Source organism: Cyclopterus lumpus, chromosome 16 (genome assembly GCF_009769545.1).
Source record: "Cyclopterus lumpus isolate fCycLum1 chromosome 16, fCycLum1.pri, whole genome shotgun sequence".
Lineage (NCBI taxonomy): Eukaryota > Metazoa > Chordata > Actinopteri > Perciformes > Cyclopteridae > Cyclopterus > Cyclopterus lumpus.
The window spans coordinates 7,126,983-7,150,789 of record NC_046981.1 but is presented as its reverse complement, the minus strand read 5'-3'; the positions used below and the strand labels follow the sequence as shown (position 1 = coordinate 7,150,789).

At 41.1% G+C, this 23,807-nt stretch overlaps 1 protein-coding gene across 1 annotated transcript in view; it reads left to right on the top strand.

Moving 5' to 3' along the window:
* The window catches only part of col14a1a (collagen, type XIV, alpha 1a), a 107,932-nt gene that overhangs the window by 20,437 nt on the left and 63,688 nt on the right, over nucleotides 1-23,807 (top strand). The window contains exons 6-19 of the mRNA XM_034554304.1: nucleotides 9,704-9,859; nucleotides 10,008-10,127; nucleotides 10,406-10,570; nucleotides 11,277-11,441; nucleotides 12,095-12,246; nucleotides 13,092-13,221; nucleotides 13,474-13,619; nucleotides 13,742-13,871; nucleotides 15,059-15,198; nucleotides 15,516-15,642; nucleotides 16,915-17,054; nucleotides 19,560-19,692; nucleotides 20,105-20,140; nucleotides 21,783-21,925. Coding sequence (XP_034410195.1) covers nucleotides 9,704-9,859; nucleotides 10,008-10,127; nucleotides 10,406-10,570; nucleotides 11,277-11,441; nucleotides 12,095-12,246; nucleotides 13,092-13,221; nucleotides 13,474-13,619; nucleotides 13,742-13,871; nucleotides 15,059-15,198; nucleotides 15,516-15,642; nucleotides 16,915-17,054; nucleotides 19,560-19,692; nucleotides 20,105-20,140; nucleotides 21,783-21,925 — 1,883 coding nt within the window. The remainder of the gene's footprint in view (nucleotides 1-9,703; nucleotides 9,860-10,007; nucleotides 10,128-10,405; nucleotides 10,571-11,276; nucleotides 11,442-12,094; nucleotides 12,247-13,091; nucleotides 13,222-13,473; nucleotides 13,620-13,741; nucleotides 13,872-15,058; nucleotides 15,199-15,515; nucleotides 15,643-16,914; nucleotides 17,055-19,559; nucleotides 19,693-20,104; nucleotides 20,141-21,782; nucleotides 21,926-23,807) is intronic.

The window sequence follows — 23,807 nt, the reverse complement described above, 5'->3', positions numbered from 1 at the left end:
CTGGCAGACACACACGGTTGGAACCCAAGGGACAGGCGTAAAGTTGAACTGGAGGCCAATGAGATTCTGTTGACCACTCTGATATTGAACGAGACGGAAAGAGTCCTCTAGTACCCGTCACATCTGCAGTGGGTAACAAACACACGCCAGCCAAGGTTTCTATAAATATAGCCAACCTTAATTCCTAACATTATCATTTATTTTAGTGTTGGCACTCTCTAGATAGGTGTGTGTATGTGTGTGTGTTCATCCTTCCACATTTATCAATTCCAAGTTTTAACGTTCATGCAGTCTGCCTCTCTCCATCTCGATCTCCATGCTTTATTTACTGCCCTCTTGGTTTCCAGAATTAAGTTATAGACGTCTTCTTTCAGGGGCGACTATGGGGCGTCTTCTAGTCAAAGGGCGGCTATGGGTCAGTGGTGAGCAGGTGTCGTCTTTCATTCAGAGGATCGGTGGTTCGATCCCCGGCTCCGCTAGCCCACGTCGATGTGTCCTTGGGCAAGACACCTAACCCCAAAATGGCTCCCGTAGCTGTGCCTACGGTGTATGAATGTGTGCGAATGTTAGTTACTGCCATTGGTCAGGTGGAACCTTAGCCCCTCCCATCAGTGTGTGAATGGGTGAATGATGTCATGTAGTGTTAAAGTGCTTTGAGTGGTCAGAAAACTAGTCCATTACCATTTCACTGTGCATTTTTTCCCCCCTATATTTAATTTGATTTATAGCCTCCACTCAGTCAGTGTGATGCTCAGTGGCTGCACAGGATGTCAAAGGTTTGTGGCCAGAAAGATGTGTCACTAGTGACTAGGCTGACAAACAGCCAGAGAGACGGAGTTAGGAGGCCAAAACCGATACCACAAATGAAAGGAGACAACACATGCAGCCCGTTGAAGTATTTGCAGGCTACACACTAACTGGCAAGTGAGGCTATCAGTTCCTTTTGAATGCCTTTTAACATTACATCACTTATTTCCATTTGAGAGCAAAAAGAGCCAGACATGTGCGTCATCGCTAAAAAGCATTGTAGATTTATGTCGTAAATGTGATTCACAAATAATGTGAAAGTTGTTACCTGGAGTTTTGTGTTCAAGAGAAAATAGTTAAATGTCCTCCAGAGATTCGCATTTCGTCTCCATTTGTCCTGTCTTGCTTAACACTTTTTCCATCATGGCAAGTTGTGTTTACTTTTTGTTTTGGACATTTGCCAGCTGCTGAATTATTCCTGTTGAAAGGAGCTGAAGAAATATCATCCTCACACACGTTGGATGTGCGTTCAGAGACAGATCAGCCATTGCTCATTTGGACGTGCGGTATGTGTGCGGCCTTCGTGCTATTCAGACTTCTGTCCTTGTCCTCGATTAAGTGAGGGGGTTCATGGCTGTTGAGCTAATTGTATAACTGGCTAACAAGTGCATCTCTGTGTGGATGTGCTAATAGCATTTTGGCCATTAGTTGCAAGGACTCCTGAAGTGCAGAGGTCAATAGAATAATTAGCGTCCACTCCTTCCCTGATTATCCGCAGCTATGGCTTCTCTTCTCTCGCTCTTCATGGTCACACATAGCAGTTATATCACACTGTGGCTGTGGAACGAGCGACAGAGATAAGTCCACTGCGCATGAAGTTGAACCGGGAATAAGCCAAATTGAAAACAATGTGTTGGTGGCAAAAATCCCTCTACATGTTACAATACATTTTTACATTGGGTTTAACTTTCACAACACTTGCAATACCTACAATGGGATACGATTTGTGTTAAAGAAATGCAATATCTAGCTTGACAAACGATATTTCTCATTAGAAGTGACGCATTTAGAACCAAAATATACCTAGAAGGCCCTTTCAAAATGAACACATTGTTCCTCTTCTTCTGTTCTGCTGTTCATTATTTGTACTCAAGTGTTTAGCTCTGCACTCTATATGAATGCATGTGTCATATAGAGCAGGAGTGCAGAGCTAAACAGAGCTCTTTACCTCCTCTCCTCTATCCCCATTTAGCCCCATTACTCCATCCCATCTGTATCCCCTTTAACACTCTTTCTATCTGTCCACTTTATTTGACTCCCTTTCTTAACCTCTTTTGTCCCCTAAGCCTTCTTTCCTATCTTGTAAATCCGGTCCTCTGTTTCCTTGATCTTCCCACTCTTGTGATCCTAATGTTTTACTCTTTGTGGTTGACAAAGCAAATCATACATACATACATAACAATTGTACTGTATCATTTGTGGATTATGCACAAATCATTGTTTTGCATACATGTCCATGCTTTTTCAGTGTCTCTAAATAACTAGTTTAGCTGCAGAAAATAATTAGTTTAGTTTCCTGACTCATTCATGATGAGTTGTTGATTATATACATTTGTCAAATAAATAGTTGCTGGTGCTCGATTAAGACCAACTTCAACATAGAAACAGAGGGTGGGTTGGCATGCAAACTGTTCCTCCTGCAAAACTAATAAGTAAGCCAGTATTGTATTGAATAGTGACACAAAAGGCCTAGTTTGAGTGCCACACCTGTCTCTAAGGATTTTACAATGTGTGCATGGAGCTAAAAAATAACCAGACATGATAAGAGGGACTCAAATTTCGAAATAGAAAAACCTACACAGTGCATCTGTGTGTGTGTGTGTGTGTGTGTGTGTGTGTGTGTGTGTGTGGGTGTGTGTCGGGGAGTGTGTATCAGACAGAGAGATTAGAGGAAGACAAACAGAAGGAAAAAAGCAAGGCTAGGCATGCACAGACAGGTAGAGACGGAGCGACAGACTCTGAGGTCGAGAGAGATACAGTTTATAGGCCACGTTTGGCTTTCAGCATACATATAGAGTTTGTTCTGTCAGACTGTCTGTGTATTCAGTGAAGTGGAAAAGAACAAGACAGTGGATTAAAGATCAGGAGGCCAAGACGGGAAAAGTCTCTGGTGGAACGACACACACCGCCTAAAAACAGCTGTCGGATTACACCTTAAAACCCACTGGATCCCATTACTTACACAAACATACACACAGACACACACAGGCCCACGGGACTCACACATGAATATGAATGTTTGCGCCTTACTGAGTTGCTATTAGGGTCACTGAGCAAACGACAGGTGTATCAATCTCAGTCTCTTGATTGAATAAACACGCCAATAAAACAAAGAAAATCTTGTTTTTGAAGCTTGTGTTTGCCACTAGTGTTTATTGGGAGGAACAACCTGCTTCAGGCACGCTAAAACCGCTCTCTGGCTTCATGCTCAGATTGTGGTGACATTGAGATGGTCACTAGTACTATTACTTATTATTTTTTACCACTGCAGCCAATACAATATGCAGTAGCCAGATGTTTGTCTCATTGGTCTATTGATGTATGCCAATGCCATAGTTTTAAAGACAACATATTGGCATCTTGAGGTTCACTTAGTAGCTTTTCTGCAAGTTTGATTCATATCACATGCATTTGAACAGTAGTAGGAGTTTTGGATCATATCACATGATCTCCATCAGCATTTATGACGAACAAGTTAACTGTAATCATCCAAACTTAATGTCATGAAGGCATGAGGTAATGCTCTTTCTTAAAGATCAACAACCCTGACATATTGGGAGCATGATAAAGATAGACAATACAGTTTTATAGAGTATTAGTAAAAAGACTGGTAGCAAGGGTTAAGATATAGTAACCTTGATGTCTTCAGATAACTACAAATTAACGAGAATAAATGCTGCACCATTTGGCTCTGAACATCACAGCCTCCTCTAATTTTCATACCACAGGAGGCACATTATTTGTGAAATGTGTGTCCAAATACCATTTTTAAATTATACAGGTGCTGCAGAGACGTCCTGGATTTAAGTCATATTCTACAGACTTAAGAAAACATATTTGTTTGGTACCGATCCCTGCAAAATTCAGACCAAAATCATCATAATATTAATATAATAATAATATTCTAATTCCGGCTAATATCACAAATCACAATTGCAATATCAATATATATTTATTTAAATCATTCAGCCTCATTCTTTAGCACTTGTGGTTAAACAGCTGTAATAAGTTATGATATGGAAAACTATCCATCAAGATCAGTTTTTCCCTTAATTGTGTCTGTCTCTTTAAATGCTATCAACATTTTCATCTCAGTTTGGCATAACACTTCGGAAGCACACCGACACATGAGCAGAGGAGGTGGAAAGGACCAGACTGTATTGATTTAAGCTGGACATTTTCTCTACAGGAAATATAGAAACATTAGGTTCCATGGGATGAACAGCAGGCAGGAGAAATAGATCATATTACTATTCTTCCTGAGGTGATATATTGAGAAAACATTTTACAGGGGTAACCATAAAAAACAGGCAGTTCGCCCACTGTATAATATTTTATTTAATAATGTCATTGAAGTGGATTTGTTACTGAGTGGATTTATACGTCAAAATACAACATATCAACTTGTGTAAAACTCTTTGTGAATAATGTCCAATTATTTTTGTAATTAATTACCCTGGGTGCTCTCTTATAAAAGCCGACTCGCGCAGGAATCAAACAGAGAATACGAGAGTTGTTCTCACTAATGTGGGGACTGTCGCCGCTAATATCCATCTATCTGCATGCCTGTCAATGTTCTCAATGTTAATTCCAGACATTGAAACGCAATCACAGTGGCGGCGGATATTTAACTTTAACTGGAGAGAGATTTAAATGGCATCACACTGTCGGCTCGGAAGAACTACTGTTAAAAAAAATTAAAACAGAGAGAGCGAGGAGGGAGACGACAGAAACATTTTCTAAACTACACCAGAGTGTATGTTTGAATATGTGTATTGTACATGCATTATTCTCCCAGTTTTTTTGAGAACATGTCGCCGATATGTGTTTATACCTCTGTGTGCTTTATTTGCGTGTTTTACGACTACTGTGACTTATACTATTATAGTCCATTTCATCTTCCCAGTTCGGTTCTCCGTCTATGTCGCTGCATGTCTGTCTTTTCTCTGCTAGAAGTTGCAGCTCTCCAACAGTGGCTTCCATTGTTGCGCTCACATTTTTAAAACCCATTTTTTACACTCCCACACAAGTTAATTCAATTGTCTAGGAGCCACAGACTTCTTTTACACAGCAGACTGCACTGTGTGCTGAGTTGTACAACGTGGTTGCTTACTCTCTCATGAACACCAGTTGGACCAGTTGGTCTAATCACGTGCTTGTCCAATTGAGTCTTCAAATATAAATAGGTTCGGTGATGGCAGTGCCTTTTTTCTAATCATGTGCTTTCATGCATATATACGGTTTGGATGTAGTTCAGCCAACCTCATGGTTCACAATCAGTTAGACATAGATGCAAAGCTGCAAAGTCAGCTTGATGACATCAAATGTTTGAGGCCACAGCACTGGTCCACCCCAGCGCTGGTTGGTGTTGTGCCTTCTCTGTGTAACCCATTAAAATGAACATGATTTCAGCACTATTCATATTCAAAGAGACAGTGGAGGTCTGTCCTTCGGGGCCAACATGCACGAAAGTTCATTGTGAATGAGGTTCTCAATAAGCCCGTATGGCCGATGATATCAAGACATGTCCCAGTAGGAAAAGGTGTAAATAATATAATTTACAATGTCTCTATGCAATTTGGCAGACATTTTCATGGCTTTCTGAGACACTTAAATAGAACAGAGCCATCCTTTTAAACACAGACGTATTCGCTGTGTTACCGACACGCTCAAGCTCGTGAGAGCGCTGTTTTCTTGCTCGATTTTTGAGCGATGTTTAAGTTAAGCCAGAGAAAGTTGGCTTTCAAACATAAACACGTCGTTTAGTTTAATATCCACGGTGAAACCCTCTGCGACATGCCATTCTAAATACTTGGTTGCTGTCTTGAAGACAAAGACGTCACTTTGTTTGACTGAAATGTGAGGTGCAATATGCTCTCCAGCAGAGAGAGAAGAAAGCCAAGCTCTACCGCTGTCGGATTATTTCTGCCAGTGGACAGAAAAGGTTGTTAAACACAATTCATTGGATGTTGGCAAATTACTCAATTACAGATATGTCATCCCATGACTTATATACTTGGTTATGTCCAAATAAGTGTTGGCAAGTGTCCCTTTTACTCTTTTCTTTATCCTAGCATCACATCTGACCTTTAATGTCCATTAAAAGACCTGTTAATAGGACTGGGAATGTGTCAGCACTTGATGGTCCCACACACACACACACACACACACACACGCACACACACACACACGTGTATATCATAGTGACTGACATGTCTCTGTCATGGCAGTTTGTTTTAGTTAGAATAGTGTTTAAGAAATATATCCGAGTCAAACACAGCTCGTCTTCCATGAGAGCCTCGGAGATGGACAAAGTGAGGTCGTGGACTGGAGACATGCAGAGAAGAACGGGAGTAATAGACCCAGACGAAGGAATGACTTGGAATCTGATATTTCTGCGGTCTTTCATCAAACCCAAATACACAGTTTTGCCCTCTGGCTGTTTTTTTTCTTCCTGCTTCAATTATTTCCCTTTCTTCTTTTTCACACCTTTTTCCTCCCCCATCTGAGCACAGTGACACTGATCCCCCAGTAACTGCACTTTGACCCACAGCTAAGGCGTTTAGGCAGGAAGGGAAAAGGGGGGAAGAGGTAGTGGTGGCGAAAATGAGGAGAAGAAGAAAGGCTGATGGGCTAGAAGAAGCTATTGTGTTGCTCTCAGACAGAGAGCTATGGTGCGAAGATGATGGAAGCTTTCTTACTGACATCCGTTGTTGGTAGGGAAACACCATTGTCTCCGTTAACTATATTCTTTGTGTCTATGTGTCTGTTTAACAGACATTTGCAGCGTGATTGCTAAATTAATTCTGATGTGGAAATTGTTTCTTTTTCCAAAACACTGAGCAAATTTCAGTAAAAGAATTACCAGTTGATTACCAAATGATATTCAAATAGATTCTGCAGTTACAGGAAAATGTAAACCTAAAGAGGAAATACCATTGAAAAATATTACATTTTACATTACATCAACTGTTGCTTGAAAAGAAGGACTTCACTTTTTACTAATTCCTACCAAAAATACATGAAAGCTTGAAACGTTTAGCAGAGTCTTCCATCTATCCGTCCTGTCATGTGACTGATGGACAACCGTACATAATGCAATCCACACACTGAATGAAATAACAGTCATATTTACTGAGATGGATTACCTATCTTTGGCAATTCTGGAAGTTGTTTCTCAAACTATATAACAACTATGGCAGAAAGAACATTTCCTAAAGGGAAAAATGACCATTGTTATCCAACTAAATTCAGCAGGGATAACGTGAAGGACCTTGATTACTGGTTCATGTAAAACACCAGTGTTATGCCTAGATGAAGGACGTTCTCACCACAATAGAATAGAGAATGACCAGCGAGCTGTAATTACGACCCTCTAATCCTCTGTTTACCATGTCCTTTATCTCTCCTGATAGCTTTTCACATTGGACAGTACCCCACGTTCCCTCTTCCTTAATAATTAAGTTCCTTGTCTCTCTATTTACCCATAGTTTCAACCGCAGTTACTATAGATACAGACAACCCCTGAATTTCTCTCAGTTTTTTTTATAATAGTGTGTATCACTTTTAAAGAAGCCTTTCTGGTGCTCCGTCATGGTTCTTTCTTTCTATTCTTTAACCTTAGAATTAACACCAGCCACTAGCCACTACACCACCGTGGGCTGCACGGTGTAGTGGCTAGCACTGTCGCCTCACAGCAAGAGGGCCGCGGGTTCAATTCCGGAGCGGTCCTTCTGTGTGGAGGTGGCAGCGTGGGTTCTCTCCGGGCTCTCCGGCTTCCTCCCACAGTCCAAAGACATGCTGCAGGTTAATTGATCTCTAAATTGCCCATAGGTGTGAATGTGAGAGTGAATGGTTGTATGTCCCTACATGTGGACTGGCGGCCTGTCGAGGGTGTCCCCTGCCTTCGCCCTATGTCAGCTGGGATAGGCTCCAGCGCCCCCACGACCCTAATGAGGATAAGCGGTATTGAAAATGGATGGATGGATGGATGGAACCTTAGAGTTTGTTTAAAGGCCATGCGTGTTTGTTTTGTAAGAAGGGAAATTACAAAGAATCATCTTTTCACTCTTTGACCTCTCAGCCTTTTGCCATTTTGCTGAAACTCTCACACCAAGTTGAACAATTCAAAATGATTCATCCCATGTAGGCCACTGTAATGGCCATCATATACAGAGTTTGAGAGAGTGCTCCTTCCTCTTTAAAAAAAGGTGGGACATTTGGTCGAAATAAAGGCCTGTGACCAGTATACACCTGATCTCTGCAGGACATATTTATAACCTTCTTGCTTTGTTCAAAACATTACCCAAGGAATATTTTATAATAGCACCTCAGTCTTTTATGCTCTGCATTTGCAAATTTAAAGAACCAAACCAGTATGACCTTGCGGTCTTCTCTTCTCTCCTCCTTCTGCAGTCTGCAGCAGATGGACGGTTCAAACAGTCAGACAGACACAGACAGCAGACCAAAGGCTCTGTCTGGAAAATCACTTCTTGAGACAAATTCCTGCGTGGCTCATCGTTACACAATGTGACTTTTATGAATTTCAATCTTGAAAAAGTGTTGGCTTGACATGATTGCACAAGTGGTACAGTAAATATTACATATACTTGATATTGCTTGCCAAAATACACAAAGCCGGAGCAGGTTTTTATTTTAATGTGTTGCTGTTCACTTCATGCTCGTGTGGATGTCTGACAAAATACCCATAAGACTGGGGAGGAAATTCTCCCTTTTGCCACTAAAAAGCTATTTCAATTGTTTTATTTTGCAGTTGATAGTTGACAGTGTACAGAGAGGGGAACACAAGGGACTCACCCAGGGCATTGCAATTATCCAGTGTGCACCTGAGCCACAACATTAACATTTGTTGTCAGAGTATGAGAAATTGTTTTTATGTTGTGATTTTGGTGAATATTACCAGCAGCAGTTGAATCATCTACATTTACTCATATGGTATCTCTCCTCTCTGTAGTCTTTGTCTTCATATTTTAAACGTACATTTGTGAACTAAAATGCAAATGATTAATACTCATTTCCTCCAGTCAGCACACTCTTTTATCACCTTTCTTCAACCTGATCAGTATATATTGCTTTTGTAGGCAGATACTGTCATGTTGCAACTTGAAGTGGGTTTATACTACTTTTTATGATATCACATCATAAGCAGTTATGTCATTATGATAATTGAACTAATGAATATGTGTGTGTGTTTGAGTCCACAATATTGACTCATATTCATCCTCACTATTACTTTCAGGTGGAAGGTTTCAGGTGTAGATTTCCCTTCTTTCAAATGAAAAATGACTTAATATCCAACAAGGTGTGAAGAGATTAATTCCACGAAGAGGAGATTAGAAGAGGTTACTGAAGAGTTCAAAGGAGCCTCTCAAGATGGCGGTTGGTGTTTGTATTTGTGTCTGCATGCAAAGGAAATGGTTTGTCTATATTTGACATTAATTAAAATGATATTTTTTGTTCTGTTTTTGGCAATTTCGTTTTGTTTTATCAATAAAGACAACCTGAAACCTGCAGACTCGACGTGTGCATTTATTGTGTTTTTTACTGAGTTTGACCAACGTACAAATATTATGTTTTCACCGAAGTTATCTTTTCAACATGAATAAGTGTGGTCAGTTTAACATTAATGTCAGTCTGACTTGTCTCCTTCTTGCAGCTGATCAGTTTGTCTGCCACACTGAGGCCATTGCAGACATCGTGATCCTGGTGGACGGCTCCTGGAGTATCGGTCGGCTCAACTTCAGGCTGGTTCGCATGTTCTTGGAAAATCTGGTCGATGCCTTTGATGTTGGCATCGATAAAACAAGGATAGGTTTGTGTCCATGTTTCTATTTTATTTATTATTCATATTTGTCAATTTAGCACATTAGCCTTTGTTACTGCAAATGACAGGTTGTAATATAAGTTATACATTGTGTGTGTGTGTGTGTGTGTGTGTGTGTGTGTGTGTGTGATTGTAGGTCTGGCTCAGTACAGTGGTGATCCCAGGATAGAGTGGCATCTAAATGGTTTCTCCACCAAAGATGCTGTCATTGACGCTGTTAAGAACCTGCCATACAAAGGAGGAAATACTCTCACAGGTGCTGGCTTTTTCTGATACTGCTGGTTTGTTTTGCTGTTACTGGTCATTTGTTAAGAAGTTTCAAGCCGGTGTCTTTTTATTTTGCTAATTTTAACTTTGCTCTAAACACATACTTATTCTTTGTGCTCATCTTGCTCCAACTGCATCCCTCCTTTTCCCTCTCCTAAATGACTTTCTTCCTTTTGTCTGACTTTCTCCTTCCATCCACCCTGGACCCTCTCCCACTGTCTTCTTCCTCCATCCCTCTTGTCTCTCTCTCCCTCTCTCTCTTTCCAGGCCTGGCATTGACCTATATCTTGGAGAACTGCTTCAAGCAGGAGTCTGGCTCCCGGGTGGGTATACCTAAGATTGGGATCCTCATCACAGACGGGAAGTCCCAGGACGATGTCATACCTCCTGCAGAGAGTCTGCGTAATGCTGGGATTGAGCTGTTTGCTATTGGTGAGAGGAGACACAAACACACCCCTGCTAAAGACAATAATCAATAATCAAGAGTAACATATGTGCACTTGTGAATACTAAATCCCTTCCTGTCTCTTTAAATCATGTCAATTAGGTTTCATTGAACTGATTTTTCTTAGTAATTTACTCTCCTGCTGTGCTATAGAGCTTTTATATGTCTAATAGTTATCAAGGCTAGCAGTCACACTTCTCTTTTACAATAAGACAAAGACAAACAAAAGACATTCAACATAAAGACATAAAGCACCCAGCACCATTACACAAATAAACAGAAAGAAGGGGGAGAAAGGTGATTTATTTCTAAGCTACCAGGCTTTGAACTGCAATATTGCAGCAATATTGGTAAAATAAGAGACTGCCTCTTATGCCAGGGGGGTCATGGATGAAAACAAAAACAAAAACAAAAACAAAACGCACATAGGTGGGAGACAGACAGAATATCGGTCATTATGCAGGATAAGACAAGAGTTCACACTGTAAAGATACAACTCAGCAGCATTGCTCATGATCTATACCATCAAGCAATGGGAAAAACAACTTCCACACCCTCAGGAAATTGTTTTGAGACTTCCCTTGATTGAGAATTCTGGGTTGCTCTCCCGTATGAAATGTGTGGCGTCACACTAATAATACTGCTGTTGTCTCTGAATGCAATGAGAACAAATGATATGTTTCCTCTTCCCAGGTGTTAAGAATGCTGATGAGAATGAGCTGCTCTCCATTGCCTCAGAGCCGGACAACACGCATGTCTACAATGTGGCCGACTTCAACGTCATGAGCTCCATTGTACAGGGTTTGACCAAGATTGTGTGTGAACAAGTGGAGCAGCAAGACAAGGATATCAAACAGCGTAAGGGTTGTTCTAGAATAAAAGTGGTTGGGATGGAGCTTTGTTGGACCGCGTGGGAACTCAAACGTGTCACTCATGGTTGTTTACATGAAAAAGTGGCAGAAATAGTTGCGGCAGTTCACGTTCAGTGCAGATCAAATAATAAAAGTAAGCCTGTGCAAGCTAGAGGTAGCACTTACACCTCTTCTGATTAAAAGAGGCAAATTAAGTTTTTTTACCAGCCAAGTTAACTACACTTCCTAATGCATCCTTGCTTGACTGGATTATAAGCGGCAAGCCTCACGGTGGTCGTAGCCATAGAGAGGGTTTTTATTTTGGGGTGTGAATGAAGTCATGGGTATTTAGATGGATACAAAATGTTCATGATTATAAGATATATCCTCCTTTTTCTCCATGCTGCTCCTCTTTCTCACTCTTTTCATCCCAATTTATATGTAAATAGAGATACAGGATAATAAAACAAGAAATAGGATGTCTTAAAGTGACACTATTAATCCAGTATATGTGCTTTTATTGTATGTCACAACATCCTTTCAATACATGTGATTTTTTCTACCAAAAAGTAACTCACTGGGAGTAATTTTATGTAATCTGATGCAATCTGGTTTTTAAAAAAATGGTCCTTCTGTTTTCCTCTCTTTTTATTTCTTTAGAACATCCTCCAGAGGAGACAGGAGCGCCACTTGAGCTGGTGACATCAGAAGTCACGGCCCGCAGCTTTCGGGTTTCATGGAGCCACGCCCCCGGACATGTAGAGAAATACAGAGTGCTTTATTATCCTGATAGCGAAGGAGAACCACAGGAGGTAAATACTCATTTACTGTTCTGAACGTTTTTAAGTTTAAATGTATTCAGGACAAGCTGAGGGGGTCAACAAACACTAGAATGTATCACTACATATAATTAAAAAAATATTCATGTCATTGCAAGCACATATTGCAGTTCATTGCTATCTGAGAACTATACATTGCATAGGCAAGCACAAGGAAGACCTAACACGGTCCTATTGAGTTCAAGAGATTCAAGGAGCTCTTTTCCCATCATATGCACTACACCAATGAGAGGTACTGTATCTGGGTGCTTCAGGCAAGTGTTTAGATGGAGCTCATTCTTTCTCCTGAGATGCTGTCGGTATCATTCATCCATACCTCTCGCTCTCATCCCTCCATTCACAAATTGCCTGAACATCCGTGCAGGTTAAGAAGGATCACTATAAATTATACTCTGGGTGATAGAGGCACCTGCTTGATTTGACCACAAAAAACATTACATCTATTTGCCAGCTGGGTTTACGGAGACCTTTCCAGCTGGCTCAGCTAATCTGCATCACAACTGTAATCCATACAGATAATTTTGCTTTAGACGTTTGTGCTTCATCCCATTCAATGAATCGATTGTGTTCCACCGTTCTCTTCCTATCTGTCTTTCCATCCCCGCCTTCCTCTATCTTTTCCCCTTTATATATGTCATTTTAATCTTCCCCAATGTATTGCCCCACTTTCCTTTTTTTTCTCCTGCCATTCTTTGTCCCACCCCAAACCTCCCTCCTCCTTCTTCCATTCTATTTCCGCACACCATCTCTCTTTTCTGTCCTTTCCACCCATCCTTCATGTCCTCCTCCGTCCCCCAACTCTGGCTCCTGGATCCCAGGCGGTAGTGGACGGTAGTGAGACTTCAGCGGTGTTACAGCATCTCCGCTCTCTCACTGAGTACCAGGTGGCTGTGTTTGCTGTGTATGCAAACGAGGCAAGTGAAGCTCTCAGAGGATCAGAAACAACCTGTAAGTATATTTTTACACACCGATACACAAAACCTCACTCCAATGCTTCATTCAACATTTGAGATCAAAAGTTGGCAATAATGGCTTAAAGGTTTAACAGCTATTGAATCCAGTCATATTGAAAATGTGATAGATGAAGATAAAAGCATCCAAGATGACAAGACAATGTTTTTACTCAAGACAAACTGAAAATACTTTTTATATTAGTATGAGTCCTCCTCGAATGAACTGTGTGTTGTTGTGTGTGTGTAGTGGCCCTTCCCACAGTGACGGCTCTCCAGCTGTTAGATGTGACTCCCAGCACCATGAAAGCGCGATGGGACAGTGTGGATGGAGTTTCTGGCTACATGCTGCTGTATGCACCGCTTACAGACGATGGAAACTTTGACGAGACGGAGGTAACAGATGGAAAAAAGAAAGAAATGATAAGATACATGCTTGCAAAGCAACTTGGCAGCTGATAATCTTAAATTTTCTTTTTAAATGCTGTAATGTGTGCATTTGTGTCCTTTTCTGCAAGGTCAAGGTGTCAGATGTAGTGACAGAGCTGGAGCTGGATGGGTTGACCCCTCGCACTGAATACACCGTCACTGTTTATGCCATGTATGGGGAAGAGGCTAGTGACCCTATTACAAACCAGAAATCTACATGTGAGTAATGCACATGTACACACATACCATTCTTAACTGAGGGCCCTCATTCTGAACCTTCACCTAAATAAACTTCTAATTGTTATTGTAAAAACTAAGAATCGGACAAAACATCCTCTCTTTCCAACAATGGGTACATTCCAAGTCTCTTATTTGTCATCTCCTCGCTCCTCGCTCCTCTCTTAAACCCAAGGTTTTTCTGCTGCGCCATATTGACGGCCATCCCAAAGCTCTTATTTCTGAGGAGCGAGGAGCGAGGAAGGAGGAGGGACCTCTGAGGAGAAATGAGCGAGGATACACGAGAGCAGCCTTCACGGAGGTCTTTTGACAGCTGACATGCCCCCTCACTGTTTATCAGTCGTTTGACGCTTCAGCTGATCAGAATGAAGACAGATTACAGATTAAACTCAAGTTTTATATTTGATCTGTTTTCTGATTCACCATCTGGTTCACAATATATGTTAATTGAAGGTCTGAACAACAATAGAGCTACAAACAACTTTATTATTCGAAAGATTTGTCTTTTCATAATCTGTTACTTACCCCAATAACTTTAATCATGGATACAATTAAAGTCAGAGAGAGACATCCTTTATATAATGTATTGTCATTTTAATTCAGAGGCTGATCATTTCTGAGCGTCGGGTTTGATGAGATGCATCATTTCAATTGTCCCCGAAACATTGAGCCTAATAAATCCTTTCCAGGGTTCAAATGACACCCTAATCAAATTCTGGGTTATTTAATAATGACTTCACAATTTAGAATGTCAAGACATACATGCAAATAATGAATAAAGAATATGACCTTATTCTGCCAGTACAGTGCACATATGTACAGACACAAACTCCATCAAAAGTCTCTACAGCTGTTAAAGTCGACTGACAGCTGATCCAGCTGTGTTCAGAAACGGACATTGCTTCCCAGGACACTTCAGGGGAAAAGGACGTCTCATTTCTCTAGGAAAATATTTCCTTGTTTACTATCTCCCGGCATGGTTTTCTTGTACTTCTTCATGCATTCCTGGTGAGAGGGACTAAGACACGAGGACAAGACACAAGTGAGGGAAATGTGGATGCAATTAAGAGACTTGGGATGCACCCAATGTTTTGTCTCTCAAAGTTAAAGATTCAACCAAATCAAGCACTTGCTAACTCTCTCTCTCTCTCTCTCTCTCTCTCTGTCAGTACCACTGAGTCCCCCCACCAACCTCCAGTTCTCTGACATCACTCACAACTCCGCCCACATCAACTGGGACCCCGTGCCCAGAAAGGTTAAAGGTTACCGCATCATGTGGGTCAAGACAGACGGACTAGTCACGGAGGAGGTGCGTGTGTGTGTGTGTGATTTTTACATGATTTTATTTAATTAATTTTTTTAGTATGAAAGGTCAGATCAGAATGAGTTTTGAGTACGGATATAAATCATCTTTGTATATACAAATATTGCAATTACACATAAGTGATGTTTGTGTTTGAGCAATTTTGCATGAGCGTAAGATAAACTCCTCAGACTTGTTTGTTACTGTAAAGAATTTAACTTAGCAATTAACAGGTTTTAGTGGATTAGCTGACGATTACATTTTTGTAGAAACATAATTATTTTTTTGTGTGGACATGCCATGTGTCTATCCGTGTTGTGCAGGTGGAGGTGGGTCCAGATAACTCTTATGACCTCAGTGAGTTGACGTCTCTGATGGAGTACTCAGTGGCCATCTTTGCCCTGTACAATGAGGGCCAATCAGAGGCCCTTACAGATGGATTCACTACCAGTAAGTGGCTTTTTGACTGTAAGGACACAATAGAAGATGCTGTAGTCTGTTAGTTAGTTAGTTAGTTTGTTTGTGCGTTCTAGACCCATCCTTTTTCAAGTAGATTTGTTCATTTGTTTTTTATTGTAGTCCAATTTGTCTTTAGCATTTTGACAGTATTTTGACATTTCCTGAAATTAGTTGTACTAATACCTTTAGAAGACAAAGCATTTCTCTCTTGGTGCCAAACAGTGTTGAATTGTATGACCCCTACAGGTCTTTCTGCTATTTTGGCGGTGCGCCCATCTCATTTACACCTCGGCATAATAGCCCAGTTGCATTAAAAGGTCATGTTGCTGTCCCTTGCTACTTCGTCACACTAACAGATATTGATTTGTAGGAATATCCCTTTAAGCAACAAGCAGTTGGGCTCCAGAGCTGAGTCAGTTGAAATAAATGTATTTCTGGCAAGCAACTATTATACTACTCACTTTAAGGGCCCATCCAGATTTGTATTTATCTTCTGGCAATTTTTGTTCAATGGACCAAGTTTCAAGAAAGGTAGCTTCATAAACGGACACACAATGTGATATCACTTTTGGAGGTTTTTGAGTGGAGGTGTGGGAAATAATGTGAACCTGCATGGTAGAGTTCACACAGAAAGTGTTTTTGTAAGTTACGGTAATTGCTGAACAAACAGTTTTAAAAATATGCAATAAATTGCCCCCTGCTGAGAAGAAAGCTGTCAGTGATTGCACCATCTTCCAAACTAAAGCAAGCTCATGGTTACATGGCTTTTAGCAAACTACTTATACGGTATTTTAACTGCCCCATGTTTTTCGCCATGTTCCAACCACTCAGAGATGGATTCTTACTTTGCTTTATCCAACCACAGTCGATGTTTAGTTTTTTGCAGCTGTAGTTATTTGGGGAATCACATATTCAATCTCAAAAAAGCTAGTTTGTATTAGCATTTAAAACCATCATGCTAAGTGTGGTTATACCGCAGGAATAACAGTTTCAAGCAACGTTTCCATGAACGTTGCATCAAGCAGTGCAGTGCAGTGCCAGCCATGCTTCCTTTAGTCAGTTATTCTTCTGTGCCTAGTAATGCAGTGTGTGTGCTGCTTAGTGAGAGGTATCATGAGAAAAAGCTAGTGCAGAACACTGTGAAATATCTACAAACCCTATGGGAAGCCACAACATTATTAGAAATGGTATGCAAATGATGATTTAAAGAAGAAAATGCAAAAAAAAAAAAGAAAGAGACTAAAAGCTTTCACTACCTCTTAGCTCCAGTTCCTGGTCCTTTGCATCTACGCTCCAATAATGTTGGCACAGACGGCTTCCAGGTCAGCTGGGATCACTCAGCCAATGACATCATCCTCTACAGACTCTCCTGGGCACCGTTCATAGGTGGCGACACGAAAGAGGTCAGTACCAATTAAATATGGTATGTGAAGGGGTTTGTTTTAGAAAAAGATTTCTTGAGGATGTGTTGTCACCCACAAGAAGTGAAATGTGACAGTGAAGGTCATCCTCGCAGATCATGTGGGCAACACTAGAGGCATGCATCTTTAAGTCTGTGTCCTTGGCTCAGCTGTTAACTTGCAGCAAATGTGTAATTTCACATCCTCAAGCTGACAGATACCAATTTATTGATTAGATTTTTCATTTAGCCACTGGTCCACGTATTATCTCTATTTCCAAAGGAAGAAGTGGCTGCACTCTATATGCTTTGATAATGAGCGAGCATGTTCTCTATAGACCCACATAAACACTTAACTACACTACTGGTAGCTGGTAAACCCCCTGGCATGGCTGAGTAGACAAAAAGGCTGAATCAATCTAGAAATTAATGGCGTGGGTATTTTATTTCCATGATCTGGGTTTTAGAGACAGCTGGGCAGTCGCGATAGAGCCCTTAGGTCTCTTAGAGTGTGTGTGCGTATTTGCGTGTGCATGTTCTGTGAGCGTGTCTGTGTATCTGTATGTTTAGCCGGGAGTCATCAGAGCTGAAAATAACACTCTGGGGAGTTGGAGAGGTGGGCTTTTAATTCTACCTGCACAGAGAAACAGATACACACAGCTTTTCTCTGTTTCTCACCCACATACTCTACATACAGTGCCGTAACGGAAACACATGAGGCCCCCCTGCAGAATAATTTTGAGAGGGCCCCCCCCTCCCCCCCATATGTAAGGGATAATGTATTGTCCGGCGGTCATTATCCAAAGATAAACGAACAGGACCCAAGCTTTTCTTTTGAGGGAAATTTATTCAATCAGAAAAAACAGCTCAAACAGAGAACAAATGTATTCCAACAGAAACAAAACATATGCTAGGGCCTATCAAACAGCTCAAACAGAACACATGTTACAACAACATAACAAATATGCCTACATATAGTCGATACACCGGTAGGCTACTTTCTACAGGTTTGCATTTGAATACACATGTGCGCGTCTTTTAGCAAATCTGTGTGCAAAGTCTTTAACCACGCTCTTTACATCTAAACTGCGCGCACGTTTATTCTCTATGCTAAGGATGGCCAGACCTGACAGCCTCTCTTGTGACATGGAGCTTCTGAGATATGTTTTGATCAGTTTTAGCTTGGAAAATGACCTTTCTTACTTAACGGTTACTTTTATTATTTTGTACAGAGCCGTTGTCTTCTCAAAAGGGTTGCAGTGTTGGACAACGTGAAATGAAGTTAAACAACGATGTGGTTGTGGAGATAATTAAGGAAATGTGTCCGATAATGGGCGCAGGGGGTATAGTGAGAGCATAGGTTTAATAAGGTTAATGTATTTTCAAGCACTACACATAGACAGAGCAGTACAGCTGTCAAAGTATAACGTTAGCTACGTGGTAATGTTAGCTATAACAAACAGTACAATACCTGTCTCTTCTGGCAGATGAGTGCATCCTTCACCAGCTGGTCGAAAAAGACTTGTAATTTTGGGAAGTTTGGCATTTAATTCACAAATGTTCTGTTTTGAATGCCGCTTTTGGGCACCACTTTTAAATGTGCGTTTCATTTTTTCTCAAGAGAAATTTCCTCGTAGTTCTCCCAGAATGCACCGCGGCCCAACAATAACACCAGTCCGCGTAGCAGGAGGCCCTAGTGGTTGCCTGTTACGATTGCCTTTACAACTATTATTTAAAACTTATAAAGCCAGTTTAAAATACTTTTTTTATTGTGTAGCTTTATATGAGAGAGACAACTTTGAGGGATATCTTAATGTTATTACGTATTTATTACATTATTCGGCCCAGATTGGGCAGCCGATAAACCGGTTGCCATGTCTAAGACAGAATCTGCCCATGTCCGTAACAGCTACACCTGGGCCAGACATGGCAACAGTGAAATGTGCCAAAGGTGGCTCACATTTGGCCGCATCGAGCCGGAACACAGCCGAGTCAGCCGACACTTAGCCGCAATACGGCCGAGTGCGCTGGCTAGTGTTGGATTAAAAAAAAAATTGCCATGCGAGGCCCCCTGTCATTGCGAGGCCCCCCCGCAGTGCGGGGGCTGCGGGGGTGATCTCTCTACGGGCCTGTCTACATATGCACACACACACACACACACACACACACACACACACACACACACACACACACACACACACACACACACACACACACCACTTTGTATTGTTATATCTGAAAGGAGATTAAACATAATAGAGTTGATTAACACATTGTGATGATCTAGAGCTCCATGAGAAGAGTAAATTGTATTATTGTTCATCCTGCTGATTCCTTTCAATGTATTAGTTTAGCATCCTGATACCTTCGAAGGAGGTCACCTTCTTGAGAGCATATTTTAAGTCTTTTGGTACTACAGAGAAAGTGTGATTTATTTGGGAAAGAAGATATTGTTGAAAGTCAAATGTGATATGAGACTAAGACTTGTATGTGTGTTTCTCTTGTGTAGGTGGTCTTGAGTGGGATTGATAACAGATACACGCTGAATGGTCTGAGTCCGTCGACTGAGTATGAAGTTATGCTGACGGCTGTATTCAGAGATGAATCCGAGAGTGATACCATCTCTGTTATAGAGACCACATGTAAGTGCACAGCAGTTGTGTTACTAACTCAGGCAGTTGTAGGGTTTGCGTTATCTAATCAATACAATACTTGAGAAAAGTTAGAACCTAAAAACCTTTTCCGGAGATGAGAGCAGTCCACTTGGTTTCACTGATGTCCATCAGCTGTCTGCTGAGAATAATAACACACCAGTCCAATCACATCTGCCTTTTAGGATCATCAAATTAGCATTTTTGGGGTTCAAAGCGTGACTCTGCATTAGCCAATTTGCATTCATTGCTTTGTTGCAGCTCATCTGCGAAGAGGAAAATAGATTTTCCCTTCAATGTTTTGCTATGTATTTTTGTCTAATTACTGTATTTATTGATACAGAGAGTCATTGATGAGAGGTTTAATCCAATTAGCTCATTTATGCTCTCTGTATTTGCACAGGGGCCCAGACGACGACGATTGCTACCACAACCCCAGGTAAGATATTATATTATAATATTTTATTCAACTATTTTGTTTGACTGTGTCCAGTTGGCACCGAGCTAAAACTATGCTTTCAAAGAGCCTGGACACATTTGAGTCACAATTCAAGCGAAGGCATCTGTCTAGAAAGTCTACTGAGATACAAATATCAAAGGCTCTTTTAGTTTCCAGGATATGCGGATGTTGTTTTGGTCTTCGTTGCTCATTTAGTTTCTGGAAGCAAAACCAGAATCACTGAGTGCATTTACATGGACACGAGTAAACGTGTATGATACATTTTTTGAGTTTATTGTTTATGTGTTTGTGAACACCATATTCTTTATGAGAAACCCAGATATGCTGGCACAAAAGAAACGCCTTGTCCCGGTTATTCAGCACCACCGCCGATCTAAATACAAACAATGGCTGCGTGTCTTCTTCATCCACTGCTCTGTGTGCGTGCCTGTGTGTGTGTGTGTGTGTGTGTGTGGTTGCGAGACAGCAGGAGAGAGAGGCGATCAGAACAAATATGAAGTGGTCAAGTGGTAGTAAATGTATCTCTGTTTAGTTTTTTTCTTGTAAACATCACAGCTTGCGCAAATAAAATGAAGTAATCAGTAAACGCGTTACTAGTATTTATCATCTATATGTCACGGGGATAATGAATAACCAATGTCACTGTTCTCATGTAAACACCATATCCCAAATACGATCATAACTGGGACAAGCCTCGTCAACAAGTTATTCATGTCCACGCAAACACAGTCACGGAGAGCTTAGAAAAGCTCCACTGACTGTTCTGACTAAAGTTTAGAATGCAAAACTGAAACAACGTTCTCCAGCAGGATTCACTTTACGAAAAAAAGTTTGGAGGATGTTTGATGTTCTTATAAGTGTGTTTACCAATTTGGCTTATCTCAAAGACGATAGTTCAAACTTCATTATCTCAGAGGCGACCCAGATACCATCTGGATTGTGTTGACGAACAGGCGAGCTTACATCTAACCGAGTCGGAGCAGTTTCTCCACTTTCAAAACGTAAGAAAGCAACTAGTAACAAACGCGCTATATTTAATTCCCTGCTCACTATCCTAGAAACTTTAAAAAGCACATCTGCTATGTTTCAAACTCTAAGTGCTTCTATGAAAATCACAACTCACTGTGGCCAGCTCGAAGACAGAGATGTTACCTGTTTTTAAGAATCAAGGCTTGTAGTTCCAAGCTGAATTGGGTATGCGGCGCAGCCCTCACACCAATTGTATCCACCCAGCACTGCACAGGCCTTAAAATGTCTTTGTGGTTTAAAGCTGTTATCAAGGCTAATGAGACACAACACCATGTGTTGTTTCAAACTCTGAGTAGTTTTTGTAGGGGAAAGAAAAGCTCCATCTGGCCAGACTTGACTGCAAATATATTACCCTTGCATATATATATATATATATATATATATATATATATATATATATATATATATATATATATATATATATGCCCGTCAAAGCACTCGGAGCATAACGGCACTTTGACAGTAGCGTTTTTTCTAACCCATCATTTACTGAACCACATTAAGTGTGGAGAAAATGTAACTTAAGTTAAGATCTTGTGTAAATGTATGTATTACAAATCTTAAAGTCACTGTTGTGGATGCGGTGTCACAGTGGCACGTCAGGCTGTGAGAAACCTTCTGCTGAGTGAGGAGACCACCCAGAGCATGGAGGCATCATGGGAGCTGGAAGACCCCCATGTGGAAAGCTACAGGGTCTCCTACGCCGGCCTCTGGGGCACCCACCAAGAGGAGTCTGTGAGTTGATCAAGTTGTGAGCTTTAACTGTAAAAATCATTCCGTCACAATGAATGAAGTGCAGATTTAGAGGTGTCAGGATATTGTCGTAGTGGCTCGATGGTTTTGTGCAGTGAATGTTTTCTGATTTTGATTATTTCTCTCTTTTATGAGCAGTTTTTATAACCATGTCTATAGATGGTAAAATCTCCCTCATTATGTTCCTCTGCTACTTTGAGTATTGAAGCTCACACAAACGACATGCACGTAAACACACACACAAACACACACACACACACACACACACACACACACACACACGCACGCACACACACGCACACATACACACACACACACACGCACACACACACACACACACACACACGTCTTCCCTTGTGAGTTGTGAAAACGGATTATATGGAATAGACAGCACTGGAGTTGTATACAGAAGAAGAACCTTGTTATTTCTCACCTCCAGCCAACTGGACGGCACTGCAGTGGTCAGAGTCGGGTCATCTGCTCCAATCAAAAAACTGATTACACTTTTAGTCCCGCTCCACTCAGCTTATTCTATCTGTGGTAAGAGCCCTTGAGCTCAGTGCTGTGTACTGACCCTGATCGCTGATGCGCGCACACACACACACACACACACACACACACACACACACGCACACATACACATACACACACACACACAAACCACAAACCACAAACCACAAACACTTTCTCTCTCCATCTGTCCCTCTATCGTTCTGTTTTTTCCCCTCCCTCGTGTCTTCTCTCTCTCGCCACCTCCCCTTACTTTCCTCCCCTCGCCCTCTCTTCCCCTGCCCCCTGTTTTAATTTCCCAATGTGGTGTCAGAGCTGTAGAAGATGGAGAGGCCAGGCCAAGCCTGAAGACATTCCATTATCTTTTCAGCAGCCATTTACCTCACTGGAAGCAGAGATGGAGAGCAGCAGAGAGAAAAGAGCGAAAGAAACAAAGAGAGGTTGAAAAGAAACAATAGCTAAAAAACGGGAGGAAGGCACCTGTCCGCTGGTTGATAGCTAAGGGTCGTTTCAGGTCGCGCCTCCTTTAGAAAGTGTGGATGTGTTTTGATGTGGATACGTGTGAGTTACAGAGGGCAAATGAGACAGCGTCAACTTTGTGTGTCTCATGAGCTTGTTGTGTGTTTATGTGATTATTTATGTATTTAAAAATGTTGTGTGTGTGTTGTGTGCCTTCTTGCCTTGCCACTGGCAGGTATTTCAGCACCACAGTCAGAATAGCTCACCTTTCATCTCAATGGCTGTGAAAGATTTACCTGGCCTTCCTTTAACACACATTTTATTCTCTCTCTTTCTCTCTCTCTCTGTGTGTCTGACACACATGCGGATCAGTGCTGTTGTGCATATCAAACAATGGTTTGCAAAATAATAAGTGTGTTAACTAAGATGCAGGAGGAAGCTGCCTTGTATTTTGGACATATTGTATCTCAAGCTCTTCTTCAGCTGCTCAGTTGTCCCAAAAAGGCAGATGTTGAACAAATTAACTTTAAAGCTCAACTCCTTATCCAACATGGACAAACGTGCTCAGGATAAAAGGACGTATAGACATCTAGTCATGACAACTGAGCTAACATCATATGCTAACAGGTGACATTTTCTAACGAATTGAAATCTAATTCATACAAAGGAAGTCTTTTAGAACTTAAACAAAGATGCAGAGAAATAAAAAAACTTCTAAATTAAAACAGCAGCCTCTGCTCTTTTCCCCCCCTCACTGTTGGCCTCAACTGACTTTATTGACTAATCTGGAGTGAGCAGAATCCTTGAACAGTTGGTTCAATCCCTTAAGATATCTGTAGCATTGTACAAACACGTTCTGTTTTACCCAATTAAGCCTGGCCTTAATGTTTGCCTC